Raw genomic sequence first — 21,000 nt, 5'->3', positions numbered from 1 at the left:
TCAGAATCAGAAATACTTTATTGCATTTCCATTGTAGCAGTTCCTAATTTTCCAGTCTGTTAGTTTCCATTGATATAACCAATAATCCAAGTATTAGCACATGAACCCCAGTAAAACAGTGTGCACAAACGTCAGCTGGATTTAGTCCTGCAGTGTTGGTGTTTTCATTACTGAGTGCAAACCTCCAGCTTGATGTAGTGAAATGGTCACTCGTCTGTCTTTGTTGCAGCCTGCAGATGAAAGTACAGTAACATCAGTGAACTTGGCTCCTGCTTCTGTTTGTGGAAATAACTTTACAAGAAAATCACCGATATATTACTGAATCTGTCAAGAATTGATCACCAAAACCCACTGTGCTGCATGAAGTGACAATATTTCAGTTTTTACTTTTGAGAGGATCGCCGCACTCACGACACAATGCTAAAGTGCAAGAAGGCCAAAGACATCAAATATTGATAAAGAGAGGTTCAGCACACTTAGGTCCATGACAGTATTTAATCAGAAGCCAAACTTTTGGTCTTTGGTCTAAAGCTGCACTGATTGATATTTTCATATGTAACTGTGGATATCTATTAACTAAAATGATTGTGTAATGTGAAAGGGGTCACAGAGAGTCATCACCTAACTCTGCAGTTCCCCTCAGCACTACTGAGCTTTAAAGCATCTTTCAGCTCATTGTTTTGGTTTTACAGCCTCAACTTCACAGTTTAGGTTCACTCTCGCGGCTCTGATCAACCCCGTTTCAGCAGCAAGAAGCTGTTTTCAGAAAATAAGCTCTGACAAACCTACTGTATGCTACCTGCTCAGCACCAAACAGCAGACAAAGTTAGCAACTAGCTGGTGAAGAAACATCTAGCAGCTAAAGAAGCAGATATATGTATCAGGAGTTGGTTGATTTACATCAGCCAGGAGGCCAGAAATATGACTCCAAATTAATGATAATGTTACTGATTATGTAAAGAGGCAACTACTTGCTAACAATCTCACCAAAGAACTTTAAGAGGTAATAGTGCTGCATTTACAGCTTGTTCCAATGCCCCCAAGTGGTCCAAAAAAAAAACTATTAATTCTGCTTTAAACCTTCATCAGGGCAATTGTTCGTCAGTTCTCAAATACATAGGAAGCTCCACAGATACAACATATCACAAACACAGGATAAATCAACACAAAAAGCAATCAGGAAGTCAAAATTATACAAACAATTATCAATTATAATAAAGAAAATATTTCTATTGTTTTGATCTTGGGAACTACTTATTACCTAATTGTGAATTACATTTCCCCTGTGTACATTTGCCCTGATAAAGGTTTTAATACCAAAAGGCTGGCTCTTTGATGATAAAATAGATGCATGGATCGAAATGCAGAGTCTTTCTTTCTTACTTAAAAAGTTAACTACCCAAAAGGCTCATGGGAACTCTGATGTGGAGGAGTTACAATGTACACGTGAGCTATGTAACCCAAAAACCAAAAACACACGCTCACTTTCTCAGCACCAGCCGCCATCAGAGCGTCCAGCTCCTGAGTCCAGCCGAGGGCATCGACCAGGGCTCGCACGCCGCTGACCACGTCACCCAGCTGCACGACGTCATGAGGCCGGCAACGCCACGCGAACGGCCCCACCAGGTCCCTGTTGATGAGCAGACGGGGGACAGAGCTGCGCACAGCTCCTGCCAGACTGGCGAAGGGCTCCACCTGCAGAGCAACGAGTCAACAACAGCAGCTTTACAAGGTGCTATACAAGTAAACTTGCTTTTCAAAACATTGTTTTTGTGTATTTTGTTTTTATAAGAGAGTGTACCATGGAGACGTAGACAAGAAACAGATGGAGAAAAAGAAATTAAGACGTGCAACAAAGGTCTAGAACCAAACCAGGATCACACCAGGGACTTTGTGGTTATGTGGTGCACGTCTTGAGCCACTTGCTGTTGCACCCAAAAACAGCTACTTCAGAATCAGAATCAGAAATACTTTATTGATCCCCGAGGGGAAACTCTTTTGTTACAGCAGCTCACTGTCACGTCAGTGCACACAGGAATAGAAGTACTAAGCAAAAAATATAATACGCTATAATACAGGTCAGGAAATAAATTAAGTACCAGGTGGGTATTAGTATAAAATAAAATAAGTGTGAAGTACCAAGTGGGTTTACCGGTTGATGATGATAATACGGTATAAGGTAATAGTGCATGAGTAAGTTAAGTTGATGGTGTAATGTATGTGTTGCATGAGTTCAACACTAAGAACAACTTCAGCGGTTTTAAGTAGCACTCCTCTTAAGCAAAACATTTTACCAAGAAACTATCAAGAATTACTGAGACCAAGAACTCCAGCTGCTTGAAACTATTAATATCACAATAAAAAGTGTATTTTTACTACCTGTCAGCTAACTATGCACATCATGAAGTACAACTATTTGACTATAGATGCAATAAAGTTTTCATATCAAAATCCCAGAAAAGGGAATATATTTGTAGTGGTGACTTCATGCTGCACCAACATTTTACATCACAATACCAACAAGTTTTTAATCACCCTGTCCCTCTTATAATATAAAACCTGAAACTTTTAAAAGGTGCAAGAACACAGACTTATACTGTGATATATTTATATCATTTTTACTTCTTTTGCAAGACACGATTGTTGTATCCTGGTGGCTGCTGGAAGTTATGGATTTAAAAAAAATAAAAATCGAAACTTTGAGGAGTGCCCCGGTTTCAGTTCCGACTTGGGACCTTTGCTGCATGTCATACCCCCGTCGCTCCCCATGTTTCCTGTCAGCAGCTTCACTGTAGGTTATTTAATAAAGGCAAAAATGGCGAAAACATAATCTAAAATTTGCGACGTCTCAAGATGTTGCACATAGTACAGAGAGTCGGTTTGTTGTGTTCTAGCCCGCCGAGCTTTAAACCGTCCCTCCTCACATTATCTCGCACCCCAACATATTTTTTTCAGCTGGAAAAGCATCAGATTACAGGGACGTGATGTTGTTTGAAGCCGGTGGCGCTCACCTCCAGTGAGGTGCCCATGACGATCAGGAGGTCTGCCAGTGGGAAGTCTGTCAGGTACTTGAAGAAGTGCCGTGGAAGCTCCTCCCCAAAAAACACGATGTCAGGCTTGACCACGCCCTTACAGGTGGGACACTTTGGGACCGTCCCGCTCATCACATCTGGCTGAGGAGACATGGAAACAAGATGTAAAATTACTATCTACTAATTATTTTTTACATTAATCTTTTACTATATAAAATATTAAAAATAAATTGCCATCTAAAAGTCTAAAGTGATATCTTACATTTGCTCATTTCATCTGGCTTTTAATCACAAATTCAAACAGTATTCAATGTACAACCGTATAAAATGAAGGAAAACAAGCAAATACTCATATTTGGCAAGTTGTAGACATTTATACTTGATAAACGACTGAAATTGTTTATCGTCAATCTACTAACCAATTCATTGTTTCATCACCAGTTCTGGTAATATTAACTGTTAACCTTTTTTACAGCATAAACTGGCTGCTCACTCAAACACTCACTGATGTTTAATGCAACTTTTTTCCAGACAGACGCCATTCACCTCCATCATCATGGGGATGTGTGCAACTACAAAATTCTTTCAAAGCTTGAAATATTAAAAATCATCCAAATACTTTGATTATTTGTATAACTTCAGTGAGAAACATAAGGACGTCAGCTAAACAAACGTGCTACAATGCTGGGATCTCAAAATGTTTAAAAAAAACACTACTTAAAATGACCAGCTGTTCCTATAAAGATTCAATGGAGCAGTTGGACATAATGATAATAATAATAATAATAATAATAACGAGCTTATCTGATATGAGACCTGTTCCAGAAAGTAGAAATATTGCTAAAAGTACATCTGTCAAGTCTTGCAGAGGATCCAAAGCTTGTGGGACTGTGAAGAAACCAATAAGTGCACATGTGATCGACAGACTACGAAACTCCTCTCAATCCAGGTTCCCCAAATAATAAACTAACGGAAAAATAAAATCTTTAAATTTATAGCAAGTTTTCACTTTGGTGAATGTGCTTGATGTTCACCATGGCTAAAATCAGACAGCACGATGAACCGTATTTTCAATATCCTGGTAAATCTGGGGGTTGGCCAAATGTGCAGAGTTAGTATTTGGGTTTTAACTCACTCGTAGGTCCTCTCCCTCATATTTCCTCAGGCAGACAGTGCAGGTGGCGGTGGCAAATGTACCATGGGCCTCCACCAACATCGCAGGAGGAATCCCTGCCGCTTGATACAGATAGACACGCAGGTAAACAAGCACGATGGCTTAAAGTGACGTGTAGCAATCTCAGTGATGTGTAGTAATTTCATCATCATATCAAAAACAACGCCAAAAGAAGCAAAGATATATATACGCACATCTTTCCAGCCCGTCGATGTTCTGCGTGTACATCCTGAGAAGCTGACCCTTCTTGTGAAGCTGCCGTACAAAATAATGGGTCAGATTGGGCTGATAGTTCCCTGGGTACAGCTCTTTGGCCAGGGCGAAGAAGGGTTTAGGGTTTTGATGGAAAAAGTTGATCTCGAATATGGCCTCGGCATAAGGCAGGTCATACTGCTGCAGGTTATCATAGAGGCCGCTGCCTGGAGACCTGCGAGGGAATAATCTGCTGAGAGACCCCAGAATACACCTGACACTTACAAGAGAATACAGGAAACCAAATCTAACCTTTGTACCTGAAATCTGGGATGCCACTAGGCGTGCTGATCCCAGCTCCGGCCATCACCACCACCCTCTTGTACCGCTGCTCTCTGATGTTCTTGGCGATGTGCTGCAGCGTCTGCTGCTCCACGGCTGCACCGCCGCCACGCGAGGAAAATCCTCGAGTCCCATTCCACCACGGAGAGTTTGTCCGTCTGTGAAGAAGCGAAACGGGGATGAAGAAGTTTGTGATGAAGAATCTGTTTGTCTGCATGAACGTCACAGAGATGCACATAAATATGAGATTTAGCAGAAGGATCGCAGTCAGTTTGCAGCAACCCAGGGACTCACTCTAATCACCTGAACCCCCGTATTCCCACTATTCCACTTAAACTTTTAGGTAGATAAAACTTCTAACTTGGAAGCAACATCACATTTATATCCTGGATCTCATTGTTTCAGTACTCCACTAAAGCTATCAAGTCGTATTAAGACAAAACAAGACATTGGAAGATGAAGAAACTTGGGCTTTGCGAAACTGTAATGACCATTTTTCATAATTTTTAAGTCAATTTTCCAGCAAAAATGCCAAACATTTGATGGTTTCAGCTTCTCAGATGTGACAATTTGATGCTTTTCCTTGTCATACATTATAATAAACTGAATATCTATGGGTTTTCGGACTGTTGGTCAGATAAAACAAGACATTTGAAGACGTCACCTTGGGCACGAGGAAATCGTGATGGACATTTTTCACAATTTTTATAAGCATTTTATCGAACAAATGATTAATCGATTATTCGAGAAAATAATCGACAGATTAATTGGTGATGAAATTAATCGTTATACTGTACGTTTAGATGTGAAAACAAACATAATAAAACTTCTCACTGATGGTTATGACATTGCACAGACCAACAGTGGGAATACAAATTGAAAACTCACGCTCAGCTGACGTCAAGTTTCTCAGAAATCATTCTGAGAGAACTCAGTAATTACGTTGTAGTGTTAATTTAGAAAACAAAATTGTGTATTATGTATTATTACCACACGGCCCAGCCCCACCTGAACATAAAGCGTTAGTACAGTGTGTGCAAGCTGTCACTGGGACAAAAAAAAAGAGAAATAAATATCACAAAGTAGGTGCTGTGTTCCCTTTTAATCTTTGATTAATCTGCCTGTAAAATCTGCTGCTTGCACACACCTATATAAACAGCTTGATCTTGCCCATTTTATATCTGACACTAAATGTACACTGGCCCTAAATTATCCTCATGTTCATGCCAAACATCGAGAGCACTGGTAAAATGGTAAATGTGAGGATTTTGCTGTGTGGTTAGGAACATGCACTGTATAAAAAGGGTTAGAAAGTGTGTCCCTGATGGTGAAGTACCTGCACAGAGCTGCTGCACCTTGAGCTGGACACAAACTCCTGTCACCAAAGCCTATAAGAAACAAGGCATTCATCAATCACAAAATACTTCTTCTTCTTCATTTCAGCTCTGTCTGTCTGTCTACTAACCGTCTGCAGAGAGCGTCCCGGTTGTTCTCCAACACAAACTGCGATACAAACAACAAAGTCTGACAGGTGACATTAATGAGGAGCCCACTGAAGGAGCCATAATTCAGCTGTGACTGCAAACTAAACTACCCACAGATATTTATTGCATGACTCCTACTGACACCGTTTTACACAAGCACATTCCTAAACACGGACACGAACATTTTCTCCACCTAAAATCAGATAAAATAGGTAACTAATGACAGGCTGCCCGCAGCAATGTGTGTTGCTGTCGCCCCCCTTTGACCTCCTTATGACGCGGACGGGAGTACCGTAATGTACGATATAGCCCAACTTTAGCTACACAAAACAGCTCGGTCGTTAGCTACCAAGCTTGGTCGCCTATTTTGTTTAATTGTCCGACGTTTATTAATAGAAATCAACCCACTGGGAAATGAACATGAAGCGTATAGCGGTCAAGAAATCAACTTTACTGTAAAAAAGAAATCTTAGCTAACATTAGCTAGCTTTTAGAAACGCCTCCTTCGTTTCCCATGATTCTTTGCGCCCAGCAGCCGAGCAGACCCACAACACGGCAGGCTACTTGACGTTAGCTGAAAATTCAACAACACTTTATCAGTCCCGAATAAAATTTAACAGTTTGTCGCCACAATGAAAGATGTTACTGGGTACCTCAAACAGCAGCAGAGCAACAGCTCTACGCCGGAGATGGCGGCTGAGTGGCACACGTTGGAGGAGTTTTACAACAAAAGGTAAAAAGCCGTACAAGTCAACTAGCTAATGTTCAAATGCTCTGCTAACGCTAGGTTAGCTAACGTTGGCTAGCTCATTCATTGGAAATGCACGCTGAGTCATGCACGGAGCTAGCATTAGCTGAGGTTTGACCAATGTTAGCAGCAAGTTTCTCTTTTTCAAAATCAGAGCGGAAACTTGGTTTATAATATTATTTTTAAGCATGTAAATTAGTCACGCCAGGAAAGTATCAGTTAATGGATTGAAGCTTTAAACCCAACACCATAAAGTTTGGCAAATGGAAGACGAAGTTTATCAGTCTGTCACAAGTTTTCCTAGCTAACTGTTTGCTAGCGTGGATGCTATGGATGAGTCAGTGCACCATAAGAATATAATATAAAACGTTTTACGTTACGTGCACCTAAATCATCATCGGTCACTCACAAACCATCACTATCGATCAACAATGTGTTTTAGTCGAATTGAGATTGGATGTGTGTAATCAAGAAGTGATTTCAAGTCATTTTCACCTGTATGTGAAAGTTCTTGTTAGATGATCACCTGCCAAAAACTACAATGTTTCTTTGGTGTATTTGTTTATCCTCATGATGTAGTTTTTTGGCAGATAGCTGAAATGATGCAGTGTTATTCAGATGAGCTGATGACTGTAACATAACTGGGTTTTTACATCTACAGATTGTGGCATCAGCTGACTCTGAAGCTGACAGACTTTGTTAAAGATCCTTGCTTCAAAACAGGAGATGGCCTCATACAGGTAACTGCACAGGACCGCCACACATGGGTTATGTTGTACCACAATGGATGAGTGAGGATGCAGTACTCATTACCAGCTTGTCTGTCATTTACATATATTATGTAACTTTTTAGGGGGAATTAATGAAGTCTTGCACCTAAGTTTCTTCGAGGACTGAAATGCTCTTCTTAACTCGCACGAGTGTTGAGCATCACAAACAGTTAAACTCTCGTGCTTTGAAATACTGTTGTTTGCATCTGCTATGTTGTTATTAAATCTATTTGTTTGTGTGTTAGTAACAGGCACATCTCTGTAGGGCTTTTTAAAATCGTTATCATAATACTGATTTTAAATGTTTTCTGATATTGATATTTATAATATTTATTACACATAAAATAGTCAAAATGATGTTTAAAGCCAAGAACTGTGTTCCATGTGTTTTACACTACATTTGTAGACCAAATTGTTCTGTGTCACTTTAATATCTAATTTGTTTTGCATTGACAGCTCTCTCAGCATCATTAATTTGTATAACAGAAATTCGTAGAATGCTAACACGATAAGATAACCACTGTGCAATTTCGTTGAAACTAATAAACGGTAATATTGAGTTATTGCCAAGCCCTACATCTCTGTGTCTCGTGCTGTTATGAAGGTTTTAATGTTAATTATTTATGTTCATAATCATGTCATTAGCCGCTATGTTTGTCTGAGGCAGAAAAAAAATTCAGTAAAGGCACTACACGAAGCCTTACCGCTGATTACTGGAAACACTCTCCTGCTCAGAAAATTTAGTAAAATAAGTACCAATACAGAAATTTACATAAAACAAGGAACTTTGGGCAAATATTCACTCTAAATGAGGAACTTCAACCATAAATAATCTAAATCAAATTACTATTAGTGGTCACTATAATTTGAATTTGAGATGAACATTGAACGATGTTTTCTGTGATCTAATATATTATTTGTTTTTGTTTTTTAAGCTCTATGACAATTTCCTCAGTGACTTCGAACACAGGTGAGATAAAAGTGTCTTAAGCACTTGGTCTACCCATGTAACACCCGCCAGTTCAGTATTGTGCGTTTTGATGCTAATTTGTTATTTTTGCTCCCTTATCAGAATCAACCCATTGTCCCTCATGGAGATTATACTGTATGTTGCCAGACAGATGCAAGGTAAGAACAACATGATGCAGCAGGGAATATTTCTTAGCAGAATACACGTTTAACGCATTTTTCTTTTGTATTTACAAAACTGTTCTTGTTTCCAGATCCTAAAGATGCCATCACTTTTCTCGAGAAGACCAAAGACAAGGTAAGGTGTCGAATCACAGATTTTGAAATATGCGCTCAGTTAGGTACACCTAACCAAAACTAAAGTATTCTAATACAGCAGTCCCACAATCAATCCTACCTTCATGAAGGTTATAATGATCAGTTTTAATTTAAACTGTTTTAGAGCTGATTCAACTTCATGGTCATTTTGAAGGCTGTAGTTTCTGGTGCTGTTGAATTGTTGTGTTATACTGACAGGTGTCCTCAATACTTTGTCCTCCCCACTTATATCAATAAGGGCAGGCTAAATACAAGAAACACCTCTCTGTGTAACAGTAAAATTCAACAGCACCACAAACTACAGCCTCTATATCTCTCTCTCTCTAAACTGAACCTTTTTATGAAAAAGGATTTATTGCAGGACTGTTGTATTCGACTGCATTAGTTCCAACTAGGTTTACCTAATAAACTGGCAGCTAAGTGTAACTGATGGAATTTTAACTATATTTTTTTAATCAAAGTTTAATATGTCTCTGTCTGGTTCAGGTGAAAAGCAGCGACGAAGCTGTCATTCTCTGCAAGACGTCCATCGGCAGTCTTAAACTGGAGATCAGTGATCTTCCTGCCACAAAGGTAAAAGCTCCGAAACTCTCAGCTCTCTCACTTTTTTTTTTTTCAAGCTGCTGACGCAACAACTGTGCCTCACACCTCGTTCAGATATAACACGTTTTGGCTGCTGGTGATGTGTCGGTAAGGCAGAGCGACAAACACCAACAATATTATAAAGAGTTCGGTCTAGACCTGCTCTATAGGAAAAGTGCAATGACATACCTTCTGTTATGAATTGGTGCTATATAAATAAAATTGAATTGAACAACAGTGGTGCATTACAACTCACACATGGGTGTGTAATTCCTTTTCTTACTGAAATAACTTGTTGAAGGTTGCAGCCACACTCAACGAACCAGCAAAAAGCAAAAAAACATACCCAGTAGAGTTATCCACACTTCTTTTCCCCCCAAATTTACTCCGTCCTCAAATCTTGTGAAAATGTCAGCAGCGGTCAACACGATGTGATTATATATCTCCCTATTTTTATTTACTCCTGCACTGTATGTGAAGTACATCCATGTGTACAGTGCAAACAGTAGCCAGAGCAGCATGACTTCTCATAGTGCAGATTATATTATATTTTATAGTTTATTATATATTGTAACTATTAACACACAATGCAGTCTAACATCTAACCTGATTGCTGTGCATTTAGACATATATATATATATAAGATATATAAAGATAAATGAATGAACAGATTTGTCAAAATGCAAACAGTATTGGGTGGGGAAAAAACTGACTGACTTCATGGCAACATTATACTTGCAGGTTATTTATCTCCCAAAGCATGATGGGAACCTTGGTGGTAAAAACTCAGAACGTATTTATTCCAAAAGAGGGGAAAAAACAATAGAAAACCTTTTTATTTTGTTTTACAAAATGTTATGACAGAACTAAGGCTCAGCGTGTCAAACATCTTATATCCCTAGAAAAGAGTGTTGAAAACCTGTGGACAAAAACAAAAACAGTTTCCAACTACATAGAACTTTTTTTTATTTTAATAGGAACTACGACTGCGATACTGACCTTTCTTAAGTGGATCGGGTACCGCCCAGATGTGACTGATCCACATTAAATACAGTTTCTTTGTCAATGTCGTCAGAGAATTCATTCATGTTCCCTGCAGTGAGGTATACAGATTTTAAATTGGGGGGGTATCAGATCAATACTATTCTTCGACAGAAATCCCGAGTTTAGGTATCTGAATCAGCATCGGTAGAGGAAAAAGTGGGGTCGCGGCATCCATGATAATAAAAACTGTCCCAGAACATGTCTGGTACTACTGACCTGCCACATGATGGTATTTCTAAGTAGGCTAACTTATCCTGGAAAAAAACAATATATGGCATGCCTTGCTAAAACACATTGTGACTCTGCCATATGCCTGTAAATAAACTGAGTGAAAACCAAGCAAAAACAGCCCAGGGTTCAAAGGGTTTTTAACATGCTGATGTGAAATTTTTCATATTTTGTATTTTTTAATTTCTATTTTTATATTTATGACTTGTTTTTCCTTACGCACCCAAATACTAAATCAATCATGTGAAAATCTACTTGGCAATAAACCGGTTTCTGAAGTGACTGTTCTGTTTGTTTAAAGTAGAAGAAATATGATCCACTGCTTGATGCCCTGACATAGTTTGAAAATAGTGTAAATAAGCACTTATTGCCGCTCTCTTTCCAGAAACTCATCGAGGAGGTTGAGGAAATGTTGAATAACTTGCCTGGCGTGACGTCGGTCCACGGCCGGTTTTATGACCTCTCTAGCAAATATTATCGCATCATCGGGAACCACGCCTCCTACTACAAGGACGCTCTGCGCTACCTCGGATGTGTGGACATTAAAGACCTTCCAGGTGAGCAAAGGCATGATGGGAAACAAACACTCAGATTTGATGTCAGGCTGATGGAGCGGAGAACGTCATTCATATTGACGGCCTAATGATTTCATGTTGTTGTTTACTCCACAGAGACGGAGAAGCAGGAGAGGGCATTCACGCTGGGACTGGCTGGACTCTTAGGAGAAGGAGTTTACAACTTTGGAGAGCTGGTGGGATTTTCACTAAACACTGGTCATATTTGTTGTTTATCAGTGCTGGACAGCCTCTCCGCTGAAGCTTGTTGACCACGACCACATCTGTTGTTGTTGTCTTTGCAGCTGATGCATCCTGTGCTGGAGTCCCTGAGGAACACAGACAAACAGTGGCTCATTGATACACTATACGCCTTCAATGGAGGCAATGTGGAGAAATTCCAGAGCTTCAAGTCTGCCTGGGGCCAACAGGTGATTAATAACATGTATAACACATACGGAGACATTAAAGGTTGAACTGATCAACTCTGAGCCGCATGCAGGGACTAAAAAGATGCCGTCCAGTGATTTGATCGTTTGGCCATTGGTTAGACACAGGGACACAAACACAAGTGTTAATTCATATTTTTATAATTAAATCTAACCCACTTTGTGTTTATGTGTGCCCACATCCCCAACTCAGCGATGTAATTGGTAAGGATTTTGTGCGTACTTATTAAAAACATTTTAAATGTTAATACCAGGTTAGTGAGCACAGAGTTAAGAGGGTGTATTGCCTTTGAGCAGAGCTGCTGCTGTGCCAACAGACATTTAATAAAAGTTAGAAAAACCTCAAACATACCATCAGAGTGCACACAGGCATATAAACAACACTCACTCATGAGTGAAACGTTTTGCTTTAAGATCTGAATACCTCGTCAAAGGATTGTCACTCGTACGTCATCAGTGTTATTTGGCAACTGTCTGATTTATTTTTCTCTCTTGGTTGTAGCCTGACCTGGCAACACATGAAGCTAAACTGATGCAGAAGATCCAGCTGCTCTGCGTGATGGAGGTGAGAGACGCACAGACACACGCACCGATTATTTACTAGCTCAGATATATAATTTCATCGGATTTTTTTGTATTCTTTCGAAATGTGAGCTTCAAGACTAAAGGCTCGGCCACACCAGCATTGAAAACTGTGAAATTTCAGGGTAAAATCGGTTAATTTTAATGGAATCGCTGCGATCAGTGCGTTCACTCGCAGAGGTGAAGCAAATCCATGCAGAGTTTTTGCACAGAATTCATCTTTGGTGAAATTTGACGTGTACGTTTTTGCCGTTGACCAATTACAAACCATCCTGGCAGCGTTGAACTTTGACAACAGAAAGAACCAGAGTCCAAAATGGAGGAAGCCATAATATTAGCATCCAATTTTATTTAAACCCTGCTCTACCGTAGTGTAAACTGCTCCGCATTAAGACATACGGCTCCGATTGCAATCATCTGCGAGAGGGCAATCGATAGAAATATGTCTCTTGAATGAACTGTGTTAACTTATTGTCTGGTTAGCGACCAAGCTAGCTAGCCCCACACATAGATATCAGCAGCTATTTTAAAACGAATCTTATATGAATCTGGCAAAGCCACTTTCTGGTCTGACTGGGCTGTAACAGCTTTCTCAAATAGTTTTAACACAGACGACCAACACCAAACCTGTAGTTTGTTCAAAAAGAGTCTGACGTTGACAATTTTCTTATGCTTCGTATGTGACAGACATGATGTCACCGTGAAGGTTAAAAAACAAGAATATTAAATCACTTGTCTCCTTCCCCTTCCAGATGACTTTCACTCGTCCTGCAAACCACAGACAGCTCACCTTCACTGAGATCGCACAGAGTGCCAAAATCCCTGTTAATGAGGTCAGTTGGATGACAAGTGTTTTTTAATCTGCACATCAGTAAATGTCAGTAAAACCTTTTGACAGTGATTAGCATGATGGCCTTTGATTACCAGAGAGTTGCTGTTTTAACGCTTATACAGAGCAGATCCTCAAGTAGTCTCTGACGCTCTGTGCGTTTGTCTCCTGCAGGTGGAGCTTCTGGTGATGAAGGCTCTGTCTGTGGGCCTGATCAAAGGTAACATTGATGAGGTGGACCAGAAGGTGCAGATGACCTGGGTGCAGCCCAGAGTGCTGGACCTGCTGCAGGTTAGTCCTCATGTGGTTTTTTGTATTGCAACAGAAGGAATTATATTTTTATCAGCGTTTTGTCGTTTACCTTGACCCGAATCGTGCCGATATCACAGCCGAGGAAAATAAATGCATTCTTTTCACAACTACTAAATGTTGTTATCCTGTAGATAACTGACCAAATGTAGTTAATGTGACTTCATGTGCAGATATTTCCATTAGCTGCAATAGACCCTGATCAACGATAGAGCTGCCATTTCACACTGATGCTCAACAATCATGCAGTGAGAAATACATCGTAGAAGACAATAGGGTTTGGTTGTGATTGCCGGTTCCATTTGGCAAAATACGTGGATTAGTTCATCTCAGGTGGTAATGAATCTCTTAGCTTTGATTTATTTCTTTTGTTATTTTCCTCTACAAAACATTTAGGTGACTTAGCTTTTCTTTTTTAGCCCGCTCTGCCCGTCTCTGTCGCCGGTTGAAATGACAAATTACTAGGTGATGTAACGGTTCTCAAACCGCCACCGAATGCGCCATATAAACGGTCTCGAGTCGCGGTTCCGCCTTACATGTCGCGGCTGTTCAGGAATTAGGTCACAGTCTTACGATGGAGCGTTGCAGACAGTTGTGTTATTTATTTGCTCTTATTGACAATATGCCTGTATTTGAGTGCCTTAAAAGTTACAGTAAGAATTATGGCCAATGAGCTGTTGAATTTTTGCATTTTTAAAAATAAACAACATGTTATTTTGTACCTTTTTTTTGTTTTGTTTTCCCTGCTGTACCGAAAACGTATCGAACCGTGACTTTTGTGTAGCGTTACACCCCTACAAATGACACCAGTGGCAGATTAAGTGAGGTGTCACCAGGTGCAAACTGGTGTTCTTGCTCGGCCGAACATCGCGTGTGAGCGAAATGAAACTCCACTCTGTTACGTCACAAACCATCTAGCTAAATCCGCCACGTCTGTTTCTGGAGTTGGAATCTCCGAATTAAACTTTCATTCACATTATACGAATATTTTAAGATGATCAACTTGAAATTTCTGAATCAGGACCTCCAGTAATTTAAATCAAGCAGCTTGTGAAAAATGAGGTGTGCGCAAAAGTGTATCTGTTATTTCAATGTGTCATTTTTTTAACAACATTTCATATCCGCTGCTGCTGTTATACAAGTTGTGAACATTAATTAGCTACAGCAAATAAAAACTGCAGTGTTTGTGGCTTCTCAGCCAACAAAATCTGATTAGTGATCTAAATCTAATCTTTTGAGATTTACTTAATTTATAAACGCAGTTATTTGTAACAGAATTAGAGTCAATTATTTGATAGTGGATATAGAAGAGGCACAGAGACCAGTTTCTACACCCACAGCAGCGGGAAGTGGATCAGAGCATAAAGCAGCTTGTTTAGAAGGAATCACTCCGCGGTGGCTCAGTAACTCCACCTAAAGCTGAGTGGAACAAAGTAACACTCGTGTCAGAAGTAGGAAATACAAACTTAAGTTGATTCGACGTGTTTAAGAAAAAAATTAAGGAGAAAAACAAGTGAAATCCGCAGAAATGAATTAAATAGAGCAGCAAACAATCAGAAGTGAGTTATGTCGCCAGTGTTTGGACTCTTACCTGCTGGTTTTACACTCACGTGTTGTTTTATGTTTCAGATCAAAGGTATGAAGGAGCGTTTGGACTTCTGGTGCGGCGACGTTAAGAACATGGCCATGCTGGTGGAGCAGCAGGCCCACGACATCCTCACCTAAACCAGTTTCCCCTTCAGTCCTCAGAGGGAAACCTCACTTCTTCACAGCCTCTGTTTTGTATTGTTTTTCTTTGTATTGGACGTTCATTCTTCTGTTACCGTCACTGTTTATTACCAACCTGTAAATTACACTGTGGTATTTTACAAATAAACAACTGGTTGTAACATTATTATCCTCACCATATGGTCTGTTGTTTAAAACGTGAATAAAAATGACCAGAAAAAAAGTCATATTCACCCCTGTCAGTTATTATGTGTTTCATTTCTTTTATGTGCATCCTGGTTAAAGTCTGTCCAGCTTTGGGTTGTAAATTAAGATTTGTTATATTTGTTTTAACTCATTAGCTGAATGTTATTCCCCAGACATCAGCAGCAACTAGGTTCACAAGCTGAAAGGGGATGTTTTAGTTTCTGTGTCTTTTATACAGGTTAGCATTAATGTCAGTTCATCCAAATCATAAAAAATGTATTTATAAAATAAACTTTCTCACATCCTAAGTGGTATCATGCTATCCAGATAGTTTTGATTACATATGCCAGATGCTCTGAGATCTATATCTTTGCCAGGATGTAATGGTACTTTTAGCCAAGTACTGTACTTAAGTACAAATTTGAGGTACCAGCTGAAACGATTAGTCAATTAATCAACTAGCTGATTGACAGAAAATTAATTGGCAACTACTCTGATAATCATTTAAGTCGTTTTTCATGCCAATTGCTTTCTACCGATAGTTCCTAAATGAAACTGCTCACAACAAACCTGCGGATTATCTTCAGTAACCAGGATTTCTGGAAAGAGACGTTGCTGTTGAGTTTTTCAAATATAGTTTTTTTTTTTTTTGTGCTTTGAGCACCATGAGCTGAGTGCCATCTAGTACCATTATATAAAAAAAAATGCAGATTATCTCCAAAACTCGGCAACTCAAGGAAATACAAGGAAAATACAAATACAAGGAAATAATACAAGGAAAAATATGTATTTTTGAGTTTGGGTTGAACTGCCCCTTTAATGCATGAGTAATAATCTAATTATATAATAGTATAACAGTCACAGGGGGCATTTTTCTGCTTTGAGTACTTTTAATACTTGAAATGACATTTTCCTGATTATACTTACATACTTTAATTAAAGTAACATTTTCAGTGCAGGACTTTTACTTGTTACAGAGTATTTTCAGCGTGGTGTTAGTACTTTTACTGAAGTAAAGGATCTGAATACTTCCTCCACCTCCCTGATACGGTGACGTTAAACAGACTTCTGTCGTTACACAGCAGCTGCTAACTTTGGCAACGACAAGACTAATGTCAAGTTAAATGTGCAAATGTCATTACCACTTAATGATCAAAAGGCTAACTGTCTACAGCCAGGTATCATGAATTCACCATCTTAGTTAAGCGTATTAGCATGCTAACATTTGCTAACTAGCGCTAGCAAAGTAAACCAAAGTAGCTACTGGCTAAATTAAACGACTGACATCCCTAGAGCCATGCTGCTAGCGTGGCTAACAAAGTCAATAACATTAGCTGCCACCATATCCCATCACAAGGCTAAAATGTGCGTAACATTAGCTGCTAACCATAGCATTAGCATTAAACAGTGTGTCAGCTTCTGCATTTTTTTAACCACTAGGGGGCAGACAAACACCATAACACGCTGACAAAACAACAGCCCTGACATATTATCACTTTGTAATGGCTAATGTTAGCAAACCTGTTAATACCTCCAGCAGAACAACCTTATCGTTAATTTGGCTTTGTGTTTCTGTCCAAGGGATGAATGTAAGTCCAATATTAACTAAATTAACCCAATATTTAGCTCTGGTTTTTGTCTCCTGGTCTCTGTAGCTGCTAAATGCTCCAATATTGTCCACCAGCTAGCTAACAGCTAACTTTATCTGCCGTTTAGGGCTAAAAGTTTTTGTTTGTTTTCAAGTAGGCTCCTGCAAATCTAAATGCTAGTATCACATTACGTGGCTTTTAGTTGGGTAAAAGTAGCAATACTACAATTCACTTAAAAAATACAACGTTACAAGTAAAAGTCCTGAATTCAAAATCGTACTCAAGTAAAAAGTATTAGCTTAAAGTGCCAAAAGTAAAATGACTCGTTATGCAGAATGGCCCATTTCAGAATCAGGATTATAAGTATTGACGCATTAATGTGTTCGTCACTTTAATGTTGCAGCTGGTATTTTAATCACTTTATATACTGCTGGGTAGAAAATCAGATACTCACGTAAAGTACAAGTACCTTAAAATTGTAAATGTACTCAGTTACTTTCCACCACAGCTATATGTTAATTATATTTTACTCAAGTACTCTTTTTGTACTATTTTGAAGTATTTGTATTTAATAATTTTCTTCTTCACCATGTAAGTTTGAGGTAGCCTGTATTCACATACAGTAGCCTCTATATTTGATGCGTTGCAGATGGAATATATATTCCACTGTGGTATTAATTCAAAATGCATCTAGGCCCTTTTTGTTTACATTTGGATCCGTTTGTACCTTATTTCCATTTTGTGAGACTTTACAGTTCACTACACCTCAAAGGGAATGTTTCTTTTTACTCTTCTGTGTTAATCCGATAGCTGCCATCCGCGGCTACTCTGCATAATAGGATTTCAGCTGTAAAACACATGTTTCTAAAATATGAAACTACTCAATAATATATGAAGATGACTCTGAGATTATCACTACAACAAGTTTACAGGGAGAGTACAGTGGTTGGGAAACAGCTTGTGACATGGATCCGAGAAAAGTAAATCACTAAGACGAAGTTTTCTGTGGATTCACGTTAAATCTTAATGTATTCTGCGAGTTTAAACAACACAGATGACTTTAGCAGGCACTCGCTCAACCATTAATAACACAATAATTTGTATAACGTTTCTTTAATAACATTAAGTAATCCATGAATTAAACCTAACTTTCCTGTCACAGATGTTAATGTTGTAACTGAAGACCTTGTCACTCACTCTTTCACAAGTTGGCATGTTTTTATATCATTGTAAAGTGCAAACTAATATATAACAACTGCAGGATGTCTCCAGTGTTGGCAGACGTACTCAGACCTTTTACTTAAGTAAAAGTAGCAATATCACAGTGTAGAAATACATAAAGTACATAAGTATTTGCATCAAAATATACTCAAAGTACCAAAAGTAAAAGTTCAAAATTATTTATATATATTATCACTATGGATACATTAATGTGTAAGCATCTCTAATGTTGCAGCTGGTAAAGGTGGAGATGCTTTTAAGTACCTTATATACTGCTGGGTAGTTTTAATCTATAATAATGCATCATAATCTATTAGTTGATTATATTTTGTATTAATAATTTGAATCGGCAAAGTAACTAAAGCTGTCAGATAAATGTAACGGAGTAAAAGGTACAATTTGCCTCTGAGGTGTAGCGGAGTAAAAGTATAAAGTAACATAAAATGGAAATACTCAAGTAAAGTACAAGTACCTCAAAATGAGTGATTGTGGTAGTAGTACTTGAGTAAATGCTTACTAACTTTATATCTCTGTATATCTCTTCAACGTGGAATTATTAAGCAAATAGTGCCCACAAATTATCTTAAGGCTGCAACTAACGATTATTTTTATTATCGATTATTCTGCTTATTGCGATCGATTATCGATTAATCATTTGGTCTATAGAATGTCTGAAAATAGTTTTATTTTTAAAGGCCATCTGTAAGTTCCCAGAGCCAATGTTTTCATATTTGCTTGTTTTATTCCACCTGTAGTCCAAAAACGCAAAGATTTTAATTTTATTATCACAGAAGACAAAGAAAACCAGCAGATATTCACATGTGAAAAGCTGGAACCCGAGAATTTGGGGGCATTTTTGCCTAAAAATGTACTTAAAGGATAAACTGATTATCAACATTGTTGCAGATTTATTTTCTGTCGCTCGACTAATCGATTTACTGACTAATTGTTTCAGCTCTAAATTATATATTTTTAGAAAGAGCATCTCAGATCAGTGAGGAAGACATTGATATTTTGAACGTCAATACCGCGACAGCCCTTCTGGTTACAGCTCGCCCTTAATGAGCCGCTGTGACGGATTTCTCTCGGTATATTTAATGATCACTGGTGCAAAATGGTGGCTGCGGAAAGAAGCTGCTGCTCTTTGTTTCCGAGGAACTGAACTGTTGAGTTGCTGTTTTTAGTTTAGTGAGAGAAAGTCTGCTATCATACTCCACTTAGCAATAAAGTAGGTTAAGAAATGCACAGTGGGGGAAGAAGTACTCAGATCCTTGTTGTACCAGTACAACAACATAAAAAATAAAAAATACTCCCCTTCAAGCAAAAGTCCTGCTTTTAAAATCCTACTTCAGTAAAAGTACATAAGCATGATCAGCAAAATGTACTTAAAGTATCAGAAAGTAAGTTCGGATACAAACATTTATATTCATCTTTTGCTGTTATTTGTGAAAAAATTGTTTTTTTTTTGGGCCTCAAACTGTTTTTTAAATTAATCCAAAAGTTTAGAGGGGAAATGCCAAAAGGCCCCAAATACACAGAAGCAGCATTTGTAAGCTCATCACATGTTGTTTCAGGTCAAATGTTCATCTGAAAAGTAACTCCAGCTGTCAGATAAATGTAGTCGAGTAAAAAGTACAACATTTCTCTCTGAAATATAATATAATTATAATAATTTAATTATAATTATAAGCTACACTTAACTTGACAGTTCATGCACTATTACTTTATACCATATTATTATGATCAACCAGTAAACCCACTTTGTAAAGAGTTTCCCCCCGGGGATCAATAAAGTATTTCTGACTCTGATATAGTGGAGTAGAAGTATAAAGTAGCAGAAAATAGAAATAAATAGAATAGAAACAAACAACCACAAAATTATACAGTACTTTCCACCACTGGAAATGCAATGTGTGCTTAAGGACGACGTTTTAAGATGTCTAATATTTCGTCCTACTTTTAAACGTGTGACTCTGCGTAAAGTTACAAGTTCTTTATTACAGTAAACCCCAGATGCTGAATCAAAGTGTCTGCCGTTAGATTTCCTCCCGTAAGAGATGCGGCATCACATCTACGCATCGTGTCTTACTTTACTAAAGCATCAGACGCTTTTTGGCAGTTTTTAAAATAGTCTTGCTGTTCACCAAGTCGTGTGAATTTATAGATTTACTTCGAGAGGTCAGTGTTTGATCTCTGTCCGCAGCTGTCCACACGAATCGACCGTTTGCTGAGCCTCGCCAAGTAACTACGCCTGTCAAGCTTTCCATTCTCAGACTGCGCAAATGCAGTTTACAACGATGACGGTGGCAGATTCAGCACTCGAACTTTGTTGTAGTTTTTGAAACAATGGCTCCGTGTTTTCAGACAGAGGTAGACAAAAGCAGGCTTTTCATTTCTGGCCGTGGATTTTGCCGGTCTTGTGTCGACGTCTTCAAATAGTGTTTCCCTCTAGTTAGAGTGTGTTTCCCGTAGCACGGTTGGGGTTAGGTTAGGATTAGGCGTAGCAGAGATAACTGATCAGTGGTGGGAAGTAACTAAGTACATTTACTATACTTAAGTACAATTTTGCTGTACTTGTACTTTACTTGAGTATTTCCATTTGCTGCTAAGTTATACTTCTACTCTACTTTTTCATTGGCGTAGATGGAGAGGAGGAGGAGGAGGACATGA

The 21,000-nt window shown here is 38.7% G+C and overlaps 2 protein-coding genes across 3 annotated transcripts; one reads left to right on the top strand and one right to left on the bottom strand.

Moving 5' to 3' along the window:
* Positions 1-6,347, bottom strand: sirt3 (sirtuin 3). 2 transcript variants are annotated; one of them, XM_044198855.1, is made up of 8 exons: positions 6,206-6,347; positions 6,077-6,128; positions 4,719-4,898; positions 4,401-4,633; positions 4,168-4,268; positions 3,012-3,173; positions 1,486-1,695; positions 1-230 (listed from the first exon to the last, which is right to left on the bottom strand). In XM_044198855.1, the coding sequence occupies exons 1-8, from the start codon at positions 6,303-6,305 to the stop codon at positions 207-209; spliced, it is 1,062 nt and encodes a 353-aa protein (XP_044054790.1). In that variant the 5' UTR covers positions 6,306-6,347; the 3' UTR covers positions 1-206. The 2 variants fall into 2 exon arrangements, with proteins under 2 accessions (XP_044054790.1, XP_044054798.1); XM_044198863.1 differs by having other exon boundaries at positions 4,168-4,262.
* Positions 6,348-6,817: 470 nt separating this feature from the next.
* psmd13 (proteasome 26S subunit, non-ATPase 13) lies at positions 6,818-15,561 on the top strand. The gene is made up of 13 exons (XM_044198842.1): positions 6,818-6,957; positions 7,634-7,712; positions 8,678-8,712; positions 8,815-8,870; positions 8,966-9,009; positions 9,516-9,602; positions 11,269-11,440; positions 11,555-11,634; positions 11,743-11,868; positions 12,389-12,451; positions 13,221-13,301; positions 13,472-13,588; positions 15,236-15,561. Exons 1-13 carry the CDS (start codon positions 6,857-6,859, stop codon positions 15,329-15,331), a joined length of 1,137 nt encoding a protein of 378 aa, XP_044054777.1. The 5' UTR covers positions 6,818-6,856; the 3' UTR covers positions 15,332-15,561.
* The last annotated feature ends 5,439 nt before the right edge of the window (positions 15,562-21,000 follow it).

This window comes from Siniperca chuatsi, linkage group LG1 (assembly GCF_020085105.1).
Source record: "Siniperca chuatsi isolate FFG_IHB_CAS linkage group LG1, ASM2008510v1, whole genome shotgun sequence".
NCBI classification, from domain to species: domain Eukaryota; kingdom Metazoa; phylum Chordata; class Actinopteri; order Centrarchiformes; family Sinipercidae; genus Siniperca; species Siniperca chuatsi.
The sequence above is the reverse complement of the archived record's forward strand: the minus strand, read 5'-3'. Positions and strand labels throughout refer to the sequence as shown.